This window comes from Miscanthus floridulus, chromosome 8 (assembly GCF_019320115.1).
Source record: "Miscanthus floridulus cultivar M001 chromosome 8, ASM1932011v1, whole genome shotgun sequence".
Lineage (NCBI taxonomy): Eukaryota > Viridiplantae > Streptophyta > Magnoliopsida > Poales > Poaceae > Miscanthus > Miscanthus floridulus.
This window is the reverse complement of record NC_089587.1, coordinates 223269672-223287324: the sequence shown is the minus strand read 5'-3', so window position 1 is coordinate 223287324 and position 17653 is coordinate 223269672. Positions and strand designations below refer to the sequence as shown.

Genomic DNA, 17653 nt, shown 5'->3' with positions numbered 1-17653 from the left:
GGGCCGTAACACTTTCGTTTGTATTTAATAATTAGTATTTAATTATGGACTAATTAGGTTTAAAAGTTTCGTCTCGTGATTTCTTACCCAACTGTGCATTTAATTTTTTTCGTCTATATTTAGTACTCTATGCATGTGTCGCAAGATTCGATGTGACACTTTGAGGTGAAAATTTTTGTAATCTAAACAGGGCAAGTTGCAGCATAGCATGAAGAACTGATACTACACTGCTGGCTGGGAGAGCCTAAGCCGGTGAGTGTGGGCATTTGGGTTACCTGGAAAATTCAGGTCAGGTAAATCAAGTTCTAAGAAAGTCGGGTTTTCAATACTCATAATTTATCGAGAAAATAGTATCCAAAATTTTGGATTTTGATTCGAGTATTCCCGAACTATCAATTATCCGAAATCAACAAAATAATAAGAATATATTTAGAAGGGTAGAACTATATCTGCAAGTTTAAGCAATATAAACCATAGATTGTAATAGCATTTTAGAGAAAAAAAACACGAGCACTACATCATAGATCAGTAGGTCCTAATGACATCACAATTGACATTAGAAAATAGCACAATCAATTCTAACACAAATACTAAACAGCATATAATGTTCCACTGTTTCGGTTAAAACGGATTGGGGACCTAATACCCAAATTACGTGAACTAAAATTGGGCTTCTGAACTTGCAGATTCGAAGTCAAGTCCGGGTAAATCGGGTTCTGATTTCAGTATCGGTTTATATGCCCATCCTACAAGCCGGTCTTCAGGATATTGAACAGCAAATCTGCAGTTGTTGCACATTGTTGCTGCCATATTGCAGCTTGTGAACTTTTTTTTTCAGATAGGGAGAGCGGAGAGACAGCATCCCTTCCCTGCATTTCCCAGAATTCTTCAACGTGGTAAAGAAAAAAAAGGGGGAACTACTATCATGGTGCCATTACATGCAGGACAATGGGCCAATTTGACCCCTGACACTGTGCGCCTGACGTGGACGCACTTAAGGGGGCACATGAGCAGTAAGAGCCGAGCTAATGGCGCCATTTCCCTCCAGGGTCCAGGTTCCAGCTGTGTGCGGTGTGCCCGCCCTGCTCTGCTCCAGTCCAGTCCTGCAGCAAGAGATCAGCCCAATGCCGCTGCACGTACGTGCCTGCTTGCCTGCCTGATCCTAAATCTCGGCAGGGACAGAAGCATCCGATCTCTGCCTGCCTGAACGTACAGCGGGCACTGTGCAGTTGGCGACTCGTCTCGGCAGGCACCAACCCAATCAGATCGGAGTCTCTTCCTCCTGATCCTAGCACAGCCGCTCACCTGCCGGCCTAGCTTGCCCGCTCGTCCGGCGACGACGACCGGTGACTTGTTGCCCCGCTCGATGGCGCCGGGTTTGGTTCGTGCGGGGCTGGGGGGAATTTGTCCGCGCCGGACCGCCGAACAACCGGCGACTTCAACGCTGGTTGAGCGCGTGATTTGGTGCAGCTTAATTGGCTAGTAACAGCGACTGGCATGGTTTTTTAGTTGTGGATACATTTCTCTAGTTGTTAATTTTCGCTTGATGTGTGAGGACAACACAAGATGGGTTAGGTTTTTCCTTGTTATAGATGCGTGTCTAAGGTGGCAAATCTAGCCGAAAATATCGTCGAGATAAGTGAAGTCAACTTTGGATTTTCTTGACTCGCGATAGTATTTTTTAAAAATGTTTTAGGAGGAGTATTAGCTAAGTGACTATTAGCATTATTTAATTAATACTGGCTAGCTAGCTAATAGTCAGTACTGTAGTTTTTTTTGGCTATTAGTGTTAGTGATGATTGGAATAATAGACCTTTATTCTTATTATATATCGGGGAAGGCCGTATCTGAAATGGTCAGGAAAGAGCATTATATTTGATGGATACAACGACGAGGAGATCTTTCTTTATTTTATTTATTTACACTACATTGCACAAGTTGGGTGGAGTGACAGGTCATGGAGAATCAAAAAGAGGGCTAGTGGATAAGAGTATATATGCTTTACCAGCATTTGCTGTCACAGCACTCCACAAAGAAAAGAGAGAGGGGAGTGCGTGAGTAAACAAGAAGATGGACTTTTGATCCCTGCTGCTGCTGAAAACATCAGATGCACCGGGGCACCGGCGACGGGGACGTGCTCTAGTTTCTGAACCGGTTGCCGAACCAACTGGCCCGCCGGACCAAATAAATTCTGCTCGGTCTTGGTATCATCTCCTTTTTACTATTGGGCATGCATGCATGTTCCTGTCCATGCAGCGCGAAAGTGAATGCCACAGTTGAGGGATGTTTTACAAACGTTCAGCTGATCCAGATGTGGCTGATTTCGGTTCAACAGTGTTTTATAAGAGAGAATAAACTGAAACAAACTCATGTATGATCAGCCGAACAAGCTCATCTCTGTCCATCGGCATATAATGAGACTGAAATTGGCAGTTGTAGTTTTGCCCAGCGCGCACATGCATCGTAGAGCATCACCATCCAATCTGTCAAGAGTGAGTGATAATCACTCATCATGAAATCTTGCTTAGCAGCTGTACAAGCAAGTGAAACCCACTCGATGCCGATCATTTGCATCAACAGCGTCACCGAATTCATGGCACGGAACGGGACGGGACGAGGGGAACAGCACAGGGCAGGAAAAGTGGAGACAGAGAGAGAGCGCGGGTGGCGCCAGGACGAGGGGAACAGCACACTAGCCTGCCTGTGGCTGTGGGTGTGGCGGTGTGGCCTCCTCCTCCTCTCGTCTCGTCTTCGTCCCGACCGGGCGACCGAGCCAGCCAGCGCGCGCGAGAGAGACACAGACAGACAGCCCTCCCCCTCGAGACCCTCCCACCGCTCGTCCGCCCCTCGCCCGCACCGCACCACGCCGGCGCCGGCGCCGGAGCCGCGCGCGGCCGCGACCCGGAGGAGCGTCCGCCTCCCGCCGCGCCAGATCTGGCCACGCCCGCAGCCCCCATGCCCCTCCCTCCCCAGATCCGCCTGACCTAGCCACGTCCGCTCCCCGCTCCCCCGCCATGGACGACGTGTCCAAGTACGCGCACAGCCCAGCGCACCTGGCCGTCCTGCGGCGTGACCACGCGGCGCTGCGGCGGCTGGTCGCCGCGCTCCCGCGCCTGCCGCGCGCCGGGGAGGTGGCCACCGAGGAGGAGTCCATCGCGGGGGAGGCCGTGGCGGACGCCGTCTCCGCCGTCATCGACCGCCGCGACGTGCCGCGGAGGGAGACCCCGCTCCACCTCGCCGTGCGCCTACGGGACCCCGTCGCCGCCGACATCCTCATGTCCGCGGGAGCTGACTGGTCGCTGCAGAACGCCGACGGCTGGTCCGCGCTTCAGGAGGCCGTCTGCACCCGCGAGGAGGCCATCGCCACCATCATCGCGCGCCACTACCAGCCGCTCGCCTGGGCCAAGTGGTGCCGCCGCCTCCCGCGCATCCTCGCCTCCATCTCCCGCATCCGCGACTTCTACATGGAGATCTCCTTCCACTTCGAGTCCTCCGTCATCCCCTTCATCGGCCGCATCGCGCCCTCCGACACCTACCGCATTTGGAAGCGCGGCGCCGCGCTCCGGGCCGACATGACGCTCGCGGGCTTCGACGGCTTCCGCATCCAGCGCTCGGACCAGACGTTCCTCTTCCTCGGGGACGGCGCCAGGCCCGAGGACGCCGGGGGCAAGGAGCTGCACCCGGGCTCGCTCATAGTGCTGGCGCACAAGGATAAGGAGATTACGGATGCGCTGGAGGGGGCGGGCGTGCAGCCCACTGAGTCCGAGGTGGCGCATGAGGTGGCCTTGATGTCCAAGACCAACATGTACCGTCCGGGGATCGACGTCACACAGGCGGAGCTTGTCCCGCACTTGAATTGGCGCCGCCAAGAGAGGTCAGAAGCCGTCGGGCACTGGAAAGCCAAGGTGTATGACATGCAGAATGTCCTCGTCACCGTGAAGTCTAGGCGCGTGCCTGGGGCGATGACGGACGAGGAGCTGTTTGCCATGGACGGGGAGGAGAAGAACGGGAGGGGTGCGGAGCTTGATGCTGAGTTAGACGAAGTGTTGACAGCCGAGGAGAGGAAGCAACTTGATTCTGCGCTTAGGATGGGGAACAACGATGAGGAATCTAAGGAGAGGGGCGACCAAGGTGATGCTGGTGCTGATCATATGGATGCGAATGGTGTGGCCAAAGATAAGAAGGGATGGTTCGGTTGGGGCGGCAAGAAGGGTGCCAAGGGTGATGACAAGCCATCGAAGGTGGGGAGTAAGGATGAAGCAAGTGACCCAGGGAAGCAAAAGGAGAAGGGCAGCGGGAAGAAGAAGCAGGGCGGTTCATCTGCTGAGTCTCTAAAACATGAAAGCGAGTACAAGAAGGGGTTAAGACCAGTGTTGTGGCTGACACCGGATTTCCCTCTGAAGACAGATGAACTCATCCCTCTGCTTGATGTCCTAGCAAACAAAGTGAAGGCTGTCAGGAGGCTTAGGGAACTCTTGACAACCAAACTTCCTACAGGCACATTTGCAGTCAAGGTACACTATCTGCCACCTTGATTACATTACCCGTGCTTCCAGCATATTACATCTTGCCATTTATTCCAATCAAATCACATACCAATTATTTCTTGACGGACAACTATGTTTCTTTGCTAGTCAAGATATTCTGTCAAATCTGAATCAAGTTTCTTACCACATCTAACAATTATTTGCCCTGTAAGGGTAGCAAGTTAGTATAATACTGCATGCTTGTTGCTTGAGATGCCATTGTTGGTTGCATCCGTTGTGTGTGCTCTTATCCTTATTGACTTTGGTTAATATCTTGTCCATCGTGTTGTTTGGATCTCTACTGCGACCACTTCCTTCCCCAATTCCTACAATGATGTTTGGTTAGTCATGTTTCCTTTTTCTTGGAACTATTTTTTTAATAAGAAACATTGTGTTTGTTTGAACTTTAAGAAAGCATACTTCATGTTATAGAACTGGTGCATCTTATGTGGTGTCTTCCTGGTAATCAATTATTTGCACTAACAAGGACACAATCATAAGATGTGGTGCCCACCTGTTCACTAACATGGATACAGTCATAAGAAAATATAATGTCACTTTACCATATTTTCTTTGGTCGCATAAGATCCATAGATAGTTAAGAAGCAAAACTTTGCTTTTAAGCTACTAATACTGTTGGCCATGATCCCTTCTGGAATAAGGGGAAATTGAAAATTTGTATGTGTTAAAATGGACATGATAAAAGTTAAATTTGGAAAGTACCATCGCAGTATTGAACCAACTTGGAAAAAAGCCATCAGTGTCTCTTCGACGCATGGCTTCAGTGCCCACATGCCATACCCACATCTAATGGTTTTTCCAATGTGGGCATCTTTACAACTTATCCACTTTAATTGTATGCCAATTCTGATGTATATGGTACAGCATTGAGTCATAGAATCTTGTGTGAACTATCTTGCCCTTTTTATCTGGTTGTCACATCATTGCTATTTTTGTTACAAAGCCTTTGAGTCCCAAACAAGTTGGGGTAGGCTAGAGTTGAAACCCAATAGAAGTAATCAAGGTTCAGGCACGTGAATAGCTGTCTTCCAAGCACTCCTATCTAAGGCTAAGTCTTTGGGTATATTCCATCCTTTCAAGTCTCCTTTTATTGCCTCTACCCAAGTCAACTTTGGTCTTTCTCTGTCTCTCTTCACGTTACTATCCTGACTTAGGATTCCACTACGCACTGGCGCCTCTGGAGGTCTCCGTTGGACATGTCCAAACCATCTCAACTGGTGTTGGACAAGCTTTTCTTTAATTGGTGCTACCCCTAATCTATCACGTATATCATCGTTCCGAACTCGATCCCCTCTTGTATGACCGCAAATCCAACGCAACATACGTATTTCCGCGACACTTATCTGTTGAACGTGTCGTCTTTTCGTAGGCCAACATTCTGCACCATACAACATAGCAGGTCTAATCGCCGTCCTATAAAACTTGTCTTTTAGCTTCTGTGGTACCCTTTTGTCACATAGGACACCAGATGCTTGCCGCCACTCCATCCACCCTGCTTTGATTCTATGGCTAACATCTTCATCAATATCCCCGTCTTTCTGTAGCATTGATCCTAAATATCGAAAGGTATCCTTCCTAGGCACTACTTGACCTTCCAAACTAATATCTTCCTCCTCCCGAGTAGTAGTGCCGAAGTCACATCTCATATACTCAGTTTTAGTTCTACTGAGTCTAAAACCTTTGGACTCCAAAGTCTCCCTCCATAACTCCAGTTTCTGATTCACTCCTATCCGGCTTTCATCAACTAGCACTACATCATCCGCGAAAAGCATACACCAAGGGATGTCCCCTTGTATGTCCCTTGTGACCTCATCCATCACTAAGGCAAACAAATAAGGGCTCAAAGCTGACCCTTGATGTAGTCCTATCCTAATCGGGAAGTCATCCGTGTCTCCATCACTTGTTCGAACTCTAGTCACAACATTGTTGTACATGTCCTTAATGAGCCCAACGTACTTCGTTGGGACTTTATGTTTCTTCAAAGCCCACCACATAACATTCCTTGGTATTTTATCATAAGCCTTCTCCAAGTCAATAAAAACCATGTGTAGGTCCTTCTTCTTCTCCCTATACCGCTCCATAACTTGTCTTATTAAGAAAATGGCTTCCATGGTTGACCTTCCGGGCATGAAACCAAATTGGTTCATAGAGACCCGCGTTATTGCTCTCAAGCGATGCTCGATAACTCTCTCCCATAGCTTCATAGTATGGCTCATCAACTTAATTCCCCGGTAATTAGTACAACTTTGAATATCCCCTTTATTCTTGTAGATTGGTACCAATATACTTCTCCTCTACTCATCAGGCATCTTGTTCGATCGAAAAATATGGTTGAACAGCTTGGTTAGCCATACTATAATTGCTATTTTTGTTAATCAACTTTAAATCCTTGAACTGTGGCTAGCAGGGTGGCTGCTCCCACCATCCATGTCAATAATCTTGCAGATTTCAGAAGCTGCCAAAAAGATGTGTTTCGTGTTGGGGTTTTCATTTTTCAAAACTTTCTTGAGCCACCCTATCACTCACCCACTTTGTCTCTTTCTCCATTCAAGTCTTGATTAGCTGGGTCCTACTTCAAACCACCAGAAAACTAATGACCCACTGATCCTACTGACCATTGCACTCTGAAGTTAGTTGATGATGTGTCTTACAACAACATTTCCTACCCACTCTTTCCTGAAAAATGTTTATTAATCCAGGACAACTATGAGTGATGCTATTTGTTCCTAGTCTATTTTGATGAAATTGTGAATTTTATCTGCAACTCTTGCTGTTTCTTTTGCATTTTGATGCGAAGCCAAGTTTTATTTCCAATTTGCCAATCAATGCTTTTTTTATATATATTTGGGATGTACCGATATTTTAATTGAGACATGCCGCAGGATGGGTTGTATGATTTATGATTGATTGAAGTGAGCATGGATTAGTGGAAAAGAACCATAGGTGTTGGGTGTTCCTTTAGGCTTAAGTGGAAGTATGGCTTACCTTGTAGGAGCACCCATTTCGGTCGTGTATATTTCTTTCAAAATCTCACTTTTCACGGGGAAGATGCGTGGTGCTCTCATGAAAGCTGTTCTTGCACGCACTCAGCGTTAATACCAATTTTTGCATAGTGGCCTCTGACTTTCTGTAGTGTCTTATTTCAGATTGCCATCCCAATTGTTCCAACGATACGAGTCATCGTGACATTCACAAAGTTCGAAGAACTACAGCCTGTAGATGAGTTTGCCACCCCACCTTCAAGCCCGACACAATTTCAGGATGCGAAAGCCAAAGAATCAGAAGGATCAGGCTCATGGTATTCATGGGTAAAGGGTGGCCGAGGTACGCAATCCACTGACAGTGGTGATAGCCGGAACTGGAAAGATGAGGTCGATCCGTTCCACATACCGTCGGACTACACCTGGGTTGATGCCACTGAGAAGAAGCGGAGGATGAAGGCAAAGAAAGCCAAGAGCAGGCGGGGCACAGCCCGAAAACAGTCCTCAAAGAACACTTCGGAAGGAGGCCGCCACCACCCCATGATGGATGGCTTCGAGGAATAAACCACGTTTTCACCAGCATAGTAAGTTGTCTTTGTATTCTTAAGATGTTAGTTGTTGATGGCAGCTGCACGCCCGAGGCAGATTGATGTTGTGCCTGGAGCACCCCCGTGGCGTGGCAATGGATCGGAGTCGAATCTCCTTGAGAACGTACAGATGGCTTATACCCCCACTAATCTGTAATTCAGTCAGCGCTATTTTTGTCCCCCTCCGTTTTTCATCTTGCTGGATGTATGTTTGACAGATGATGATACGGCCCTGTCGTTGGAAAAAATGTGTTTGAGGGGACTGTAGTGTTCCTCTCCCCCTGTTGTATGGAAGATTACCAATATGCAGCGATTTTCTCGCAAAGAGGAAGCTCAATGCACATGCTTGTTTGTTCACTCTCTTTCTGCTGCTGTTTGCTGCTTCCATTTCTCCTGTTTATAGTGTTCTGCTGAGTTTCTGCTGATGTGTAACAACAGTGTATTTTGATATTTTCCCATGATTTGTTTCCAAGGCAATCTACTTGTCGTCAATGGCACTGTACTGTATCACTAGTCTTTAGGGGAACGTAGGAAATTTATAGGAATCACGTAGGAATTTTATAGGAATCTGTTTAATTTCACGGGAAAAATACAGGAACAGGTAAAAATTCCTGTGTTCTAAGTAATGCACTCAGTGGGTAGTTACGGTTTAGAGCCGCACTGGTCAACTGGCAAAGGTAGATGGTGCTCGAGCTCGATCAACCACTGATTGGTTGATGATGGTGACACGATCGCAGTTTGCCCTCGGATCTCGGTTTATAGATTTTGACTGCAACATGTCCATTTCCATATATCTCTTCTGGTTCTACCCCACGCAGGCAATTTTTATCACTAAGAAGCACTTAGGGATGCTTGACCCACTCAAAATGATGAGTTGGTTCTTCGAACTTCTCTTCTTCTTCTTCCATGTTTTTTTTAGAAAACAGGAGGTGGAGAGAGTCCTGGCTTTTTGAGAAGGTTTAAATACCGCTACTAATATTCATACACGTACACACACTTAACTCGTTTTCGTGCATTGTCTATTTATTAGGATCCATTTAGATCCACTCGTGCTAAGTTAGCAAAGGCTATTGGATCCAACCGTTAAATATTAATGGGTGGTTGGATAGTTGTTTGAAGTGTATATGAACTATTAACATGTATTAGCTTTCCTAAACTTCCTGATGAACTAGTATCTCCATCTCGCAAAAAGTATCATTTTGGTTTTGTTCGAAGTCAAATAATCTTAATTTTTCGCAAAAAAAAAATCTTAAGTTTAACCAAGTTTGTAAGAACAAATATCAATATTATGGTACCAAATAAATATCATTAAATTCATCATAAAATATATTTTTATAGCAAACCTATTTGGTATCATAAATATTGATAATCTTTTTTTTAACTTGGTCAAAGATAACGTACTTTGACTTGGGACAAACCCAAGGATCACTCATAATAAGGATGGCAACGGGACGGATTCAGATCGGGTCGAGCCTTCGTGGACCCGAACCCGAAACCACCCCGAACACCTGTTCGGGTGATAATCCAAACCCAAAACCAAACCTGGCGGATCCCCGAAACCCACCGCTACATGGCAATACAGAAAAAATAATAAGGAATTTTTAGCAACATATGCATGATATATATTATATATTCACATGTATAAACAAGAGGCAATAAACAACACACAATTTAATGACTCAACTTAGAATAATTTTAATTGCTTACAAAAACAATTTATTAATAAAAACAGATAAGTTCTTTATTCAAAATGTCTATTTCGGACATCCATCGGGCATCCGCGGGTGACAACCGAAACCCCAAACCGAACCCGATAAATTTTGGATCCCCGAACCCAAAAACCGTGGGGAGAAAATCTAACTCGAACTCGAACCCGAACCCGACCCGCGAATATCTGCCCCGAACCCGCCCCGCTGCCATCGCTAACACTCATTGCAAGATGGAGGTAGTAATTGTTAGCTAATCATAGTTTTAAGGCGGTAAGGCGAGGTGCGGCGCTCCACCCCCTTCCAGATGCCTAAGCAAATTAGGCGCGCGGCGAGGCGACGCCATACACATACACTAACCTTCCATAGGACAGCACAAACATACATTTATACATACCTTTCTGCTGCCAATTCTAGAGCCAATTCAGGAGCAAGCAACAAGAAGCAGAGCAGAGGCTCAGAGTAGAACCGAGCAGAGGCGCATCTAAGCACAAGAACCAAAGGAGAGTAGAATAGAGCAAGTAGAGGAGAATAGAACACAACAGAGGTGCAGGAGAGTAGAAAGGGACATCGAAAGAGGAAGAGAACGGGGAGGCACGAATCAGGGATGGCTCCTCATACCTGTGTGACGTGGGCTTGCAGGCCAGCGGACGGGGAGGCACGAATCAGGGAGGAGTCATCGAAGAAGAGGGAGGATTCGCAGATTGATGGAAGGAGGCAACGCGCCACCAGCAGGGAGTCCAGGTTCGCGCGACCTCTTTCCTTTCCCCTGCGTGGCCTCTTTCCTTTCCCCCATGCGGGCTGATATACTCCACTTTGGGCGCCTCTTTCCCCTGCGCGCGCAACTCTCCCGAGCGCCCAACTCTCCTTCCTGGCCCCGCGCACGCCTCTTCCCCCCACCTCTTTCTCTCTGTTTCCCACCCCCTGCACGCTCATCTGCTCTTGTGCGACGTCCGTCTGGATGCCCAATCGCGCCTAGGTGACGCCTTCCGGTGCAAGGGGACGACATATGACCGAAGGTCTTGGCGAGACTGACACCCAGCTTCAAAAATCGCCTGGACGCCTAGGCGATGCCTTAATAACTATGTAGCTTGTAGGATCTCTGGTACGCCTAGAGGAGGGTGAATAGGCCTATAAAAATTTAACTCAAACTGAAGTCAAATTCACCCGTGGCACTATCGCTCTGTGAGCACGGCACTGCCGCACCTGCAGGAGAGATTAGTTCTCAATTCAAAATCTACCCAACGAAATTTAGATCGGGTATATTTCTTAGCTTCCTACAGGGTAGTAGATCACAGATCGACAGTTGAAAGTGGTGGGAACACTACACACAAGTAGATCAGCCTCAAACTCTAGAAATCACCTCACCAACAATATGTCATGCCAGTAATGTAAATCAAGCACAAGTGACACAATGATTTATCCCGTGGTTCGGCTCGCAACTAAGGCTTGCCTACCTCCACATTATTGAGGCTAGCCACTAAGGCTTAGAGCTTTCTAGCCCTTCCTCGTTCTTAAGTCAAGAGACTTAACTCTTGAGATGAGGGGTGAGTTTACTAGCTTTGAGAGATGGTTACAAACCTCCTAGGGCTGCCACACAAGTTGGCAAGTTCCACGGGCGACGCTCTAGCCGGCTAGGAGCCAAGCTCCAGAGTAACAAACACAACCGCTGACCAAAACATAAACCAAGTGCTCTTTAGAGTTTGAGAATCACTAGAGATGCTCTCGAATCAAGTTTTGGACCATTTTCCCTCAAGGATTGATGTGGAAATCAATAGATTTGCTTGGGGGCTTGAGGTCAACAATGGAGTGAGAGAGAGAGCTCCTGCTCTGTTTTGGGCGTGCTGAAGTGAGGAAGAAGAGAGCAGGTTGGTTACCATTGGGAAGGAAGGGGAAAGATATATATATACCCGCCAGCCCCCAACGGTCACTTCAAATCATAGATAGCCATTAGCAATGAAAGGGAAAGGTATATATACCCCCTGGCCCCCAATGGACATAGTAACCAAGGAGTCAGGTGAGATGAAGCTCACGGCCTCAAGGTCAGGTGAGACGGATCCCGTGACCTCGGGGTCAGGCGAGGTGGAGCCCACAACCAAGGGGTCGGGCGAGATGGATCTAGGGTCGATCGAGCCGGATCCCGTACCTAAGGGGTTGGGCGAGACAGAGACCACAACCAAGGGGTTGGGCGAACCAGATCCTGCACCCAAGGGGTCGGGCGAGACAGAGCCCGCGACCAAGGGGTCGGGCGAGCCAGATCCCACACCCAAGGGGTTGGGCGAGACGAAGCTTGCACCCACGCAAGACAGCACGGGTAATAGTGAAGTGCAGACTGTCTTGGCTATGAATCTGAGGATGCTTGTGATTGTTTGAGCACTTGATAGCACATATTAGCTTAAGCATTGTGCCTCCCTTTATAGTACGGCTTTTCCTATATTTAAATTCAAGATATAAAAGAATCTTAAACCTCTTTTGAGTTTGAAGCCAATTATATTTATAATTGGGGGCTCCTCTATTTCGTGTAGCATCCTCGAATATAAATTCTCTACTGGTCATCTCGATAAATCTTATTAGTTCTCTAATTGCGTGGTCATTATCATCAAAACCCACAATTAGGGCTTGATTGCACTTTCAATCTCCCCATTTTTGGTGATTGATGACAATCCAATTAGATCTTACAAAAGATATGAATTAAATACTGAGATTTTCAAGCCATGGGTGTAGAGCCTCCCCCTAAATATGTGGATAGAGAATTGAATTCTCAAATTGGCATAAGAAACCAAGATTCATATTTTAGTGGAAGTGATGGGGCTCCCCCTACATCTATGCTCCTGTGGGGTGTTGCATACTGTGTCAGCTATGTAAAATGTGATGCAAATGACAGTTTATGCACAAACTGGTTTGCTGTTACAGCTGAGTGCGGCGCTGCCGCACTTGCTGTAACAACACAGATCAGAACAGACACCACATAGCATGTGATACATATAAATATATATATTCTAGCACAATTGTATCACAAGCGACAACATAAATTAATATATGTCCATAACCCACACAAAGAGTCAAATAGTAGCACTATTTCACAATTTAAAGTTTTGAGCGACTCTCAAACTTTCCACCTAGCAAAGACTAACACTCATCGAATGGGACATGACTCTAGCTGCAGCAACCTCCATGGCGTCGAAAAAGTTGTTGACCTCTCTAATTTTCTTCCCCTTTGGCATAAAGCACCAAAAAGAGAAGAAAAGAAAAAAGATCAACACTTACTCGTCATATGCCTAGATGTCCGTCTAATCAATATCATCACCTCCTACAACCCTAGCACCTCCTGCAGCAGTCCCAGCACCATTATCACCATCATCGTCATCGGAGTCAATACGTGCATGGCCCTGATGGTGAGTAGTGGCGGTGTAGCGAGCGGAACGCCTTGGCTCCTATCTCTGATGGTATCCCTCTAGGGTCTTATCCCAATCTGCTGCTCGTCCTTGCTCCTCCTCCTCCTCCTCCTCATCATCATCATCATCTATATTTATATCGGAGAGACTCGGAAGGTCATACTGTGGAGGTGGTGGAATAGGAGGAAGTGGTGAAAGGTCCTGTCCACGCTGCTAACACTACTCAAGCTATGCCTCATACGCTCTATCAGCTACATAGGTGCACTTGCTGAAGATTGCCTTCAACCACTTGCCAAACTTCTTCATCTTGCCTCCTTTGTGAGACCTAGAGCGAGAAGATTTAGGGATGCCTACATGAGCATGAGAGCTCCCCGCTCCCTAATTAGCTATAGCTGGCTGGGTCTTCTCAATTTTGTAGATGGTGTGCATCCCATCCTTCGGAAAAAAAAATTCAGTGACCCTCTCAATCATGAACACGAGGTGGTGTTTACAAGCTCGGTGGGATTCGGCGCTTTCGGGAAAATGAAATGCCTATTTTCTATTGCGCCGGATGCAAGTTCTTGTGGTTGGCACATTGGAGCAAGGGTGAAGAAGTTAGAAGTAAAAATGAGTTGATTGCGAAGACGCTGGCGTCGGTCAACTGACCGGATGCTGGGTCTGAAAGCACCAGACGCTGGCAGGCTGCGTCCGGTCAGGCTGACATACGGTGACGCAAAAGCTAGAGTGTGACCGGACGCTGGACTGTGTCCGATCAAGTGTGATCGGACGCATCTGGTCGAGGTCGGTACCTTACTAGAAACGACCGGACGCTGAGGATTCTGTGTCCGGTCAGTTGAAGCTGCTGCGTCAGGTCAGGTCAAGTGACCATTGGAATCGGGACACGTGGCCGTCTGTGGGCGACTGGACGCTGAGGTCCAGCGTCCGGTCAACATGACTAGAGCGTCTGGTCGGCCTGATTTTTGCCCAGTGAAGGGGTAACAGCTAGTTTAGCCCTTAGGGCTATAAATAGAAGTGGCCTTCGGCCATGGCTAGAGTGGAGCACCTAAGGGGACTTAGTGTCCATGCTTGTGAGTGCTTGGGAGCCCTCCATCTCACACATACTTGATAGTGATCATTCGATTGTGTGAGTGAGCGATTCTAGTACGATTGCATCGTGAGGTTGCATCAAGTGGCACTAGGTGATCGAGTTGTAAGCCGATGGTGCTTGTTACTCTTGGAGGTTGCCACCTCCTAAACGGCTTGGTGGTGGTCTCCGTCGAAGCGTGCAAGAAGCTTGTGCGGTGCTCCGGAGAAGTGCTTGTGAGGGGCATTGTGCTCACCCCGCGGGAGCCACGAAGAGCAACTCTAGTAAAGCGTGTCATTGAGCTACCCTCACTTCTAGGGTAGGTTCTTGCGGTGCCCGACGTGCGGGCTTAGCGGGTGATGCTAATTAGCCACTGAAACACCAAGTGAGCGGTCGACACAACAGGGACTAGCGTGTTGGCAAACACGTCAACCTCGGGAGAAAAATCATCATGTCAATCTTGTTCTTCCTGTTGGTTTGCATCCCCATTATACAAGCTTGCAATTACTTTTATACATATTAAGCTTGTGTAGTTGCTCTTGTAATTAGATAGCTTGTGTAGCTTGCTAATTACCTTCTTGCTTATGTAGCATAGAAGTAGCTCCCTTGCGTGGCTAATTTGGTTTTAGTAACCTTGTTAGTCACATTGCTTAGTTTGTGTAGCTAAGTTTTTGCACTCTCTAATTAGGCATTGGTTGCCTTGTTATTGAGCATTGCTAGTGAGCTTAGTTAGCTTTATGCTCTTGCTTACTAGCATGTGTAGGAGCTCCCTTGTTGCTTAAAGTACTAGTGGCATAGGTTTGTGTAACCTTGCTCCTAGAATTGGTTAGGTGAGCTCTAGCTAGCCCGGCACCTTTGTTGCTTGATTAGTATCTTTGGAAGGTGCTAGAGAACTTAGATAGAGGGGTGTAGTCTTGGCTAGACCGATAGTTATAATTCCGCACTTGTTTCGGTAAGCCAGCGTGATTAAGTTTTAAAAAGGACTATTCGCCCCCCCTCTAGTCGCCATCTTGACCCTTCAGAGATGCCTGATGGTGCAAGGGGCGTGGAGGCGTAGGGGTCCGGATGGACGAAGAGCGCGGGGACGGAGGAGACGCCGGACTCGACGAGGCCGCGGACACCTGTGAGCACCTCATCGAAGACCTTGAGGAGCGTGGCGCGGTCGGACTGTGGCGCCGGAGGAGAGGGGGATGCCATGGCTCGGTTGGACTGCGACACCGGAGGAGAGGGAGCAGGGGAGGATTTTTGTGTTTGTTGTTGGAGAAGAGAGGTTGTGGTTGCGGAACTCATTCACTGTGCGTCACCTAAATCTCGGTTTGGGTCTTTGGTATGGGTCTTTCTTGTTGGAGATAGCCTTAGAACGCCAAGACACTAGGGATTGTCCAAGGTAGTTTGTGGATCAAAAAAGAGTTTTTTATAACCCGCTTGTTTTATTCTAACAAATTCTATATGGAACTGCCCGCTGAAGAGAAAATCGATCTGATTGTCTCTCAGCCTATATCGAATTTTAGAAAGAAAAAACCAAAATTTTCTTCTTTTTTATTAACATTAAGAAACTTTTTTTATTAACATTAAGAAAAAAGAATATAATTAAAATGGAATTGGCAATATAATTTTATGCACTTTTGAAATGAAAGAAAAAGGAAGGATTTTTCGTAATCGTTATTTCTTGTCTCTGTCATATCATGAAAACCAGTTTGCTTCATCCAAAGTAGTTGGGCACAACATGCACCGGCTGCACTGTACTTAGCCTCGGTAGTGGAAAGGGCTACACAATTTTTCTTTTTAGAACTCCAAGATACTAGGGATCATCCAAGGAATTGACATGTTCCCAAAGTGTTTTTTTGATCTACTTTACAATAGGCGTATTCGAATCCGAATACCCAAGTAGATCAAACTTAGAGCCCTTAGGATACCACAAACCAAGGTTTAGAGTGTGTACTAAATATCTCAAGATTCTTTTAACGGACACCAAGTGACACTCTTTTGGATTAGCTTGAAATCTAGGACACATGCACACACTAAGCATAATATCGGGCCTAGATGGGCACAAATAAAGTTGAGAGCCGATCATGGAATGATATACCTTGATATCCATGGCTTTCCCTTCAATGTTGAGATCAAGATGTCCATTGGTTGACATGAGAGTTTTGATAGGCTTGGCGTTCACCATGTTAAACTTCTTGAGTATATCATGGGTGTACTTCATTTGACTAATAAAAGTTTCATCCTTCACTTGCTTGATTTGAAATTCGAGGAAGAACTTCAACTCACCCAGCATGGACATCTTAAATCTCTTTGTCATGATCCTACTAAATTCCTCACATAAAGTATGATTAGTACTACCAAATATTATGTCATCGACATATATTTGGCACACAAATATATCTTTACCAACTTTGTGAGTGAAAAAAGGTAGGGTCGGCTTTGCCTATTTTGAAGCCTTGTTTAAGCAAGAATTCCTTAAGGCATTCATACCATGCTCTTGGTGCTTGCTTAAGCCCATAGAGCGCCTTTTGGAGTTTGTAGACGTGGTTGGGGAACTTGGGATCTTCAAAACCCAGTGGTTGCTCAACATAGACAAGTTCTTGAATGGGGCTGTTGAGGAATGCACTCTTCACATCCATTTGATATAGCTTGAAATTGTGATGAGCAGCAAAGGCTAGAAGCATTCGGATTGCTTTAAGTCTTGCCACCGGTGTATATGTTTCCTCAAAGTCCAAGCCCTCTACTTGAGTGAAACCTTGAGCAACCAATCTTGCCTTGTTTCTTGTCACCACGCCATTCTCATCTTGCTTGTTGTAGAAGACCCACTTGGTGCCAATGATATTGGTGTTGGGTCTCTCCACCAAGGTCCACCCTTGATTTCTTTCAAAATTATTGAGCTCATCTTGCATGACCATCACCCCAATCCAGATCACCAAGTGCTTGCTCAACCTTAAGAGGTTCCAAAGAGAAAACAAACGAGTAATATTAGCAAAAGTTTGCTAAATATGAACGAGTTGTTACCCCCTTTTGAAGACTCCTAAGGATGTTGTCAATGGGATGATCTCGTTGTATTGTTTGTCTTAGCCTTGGATGATCAATGGCTTCATGTCCATCTTTTGGATCTTCATTATCTTCTTGCTCAAATATAGGTTGTAGGTTCTGTCCTTGAATTAGAGTTGGACTTGCTGCTACTGTCAGAGGGAGTGCGACATTGTCGCTCTGCTAATTTGCAGCAGGGGTCGGCTCCCCCTTAGCATTAGGTATGTCAGCGGAACTTTGTTCATCAGCAGCTTGAGGAACCTCCACTTCAGTGACTTCATCTTCTTGTGGTCTTATATCACCAATAGCCAATTGCTTGATTACTTCACATGGTAGATCCTCCTTTC

At 46.6% G+C, this 17653-nt stretch overlaps 1 protein-coding gene across 1 annotated transcript; it reads left to right on the top strand.

Annotated features, from left to right (window-relative positions):
* Positions 1–2716: 2716 nt before the first annotated feature.
* LOC136478295 (uncharacterized) lies at positions 2717–8472 on the top strand. Its single transcript, XM_066476683.1, has 2 exons — positions 2717–4514; positions 7694–8472. Exons 1-2 carry the CDS (start codon positions 3015–3017, stop codon positions 8090–8092), a joined length of 1899 nt encoding a protein of 632 aa, XP_066332780.1. The 5' UTR covers positions 2717–3014; the 3' UTR covers positions 8093–8472.
* Positions 8473–17653: the final 9181 nt, after the last annotated feature.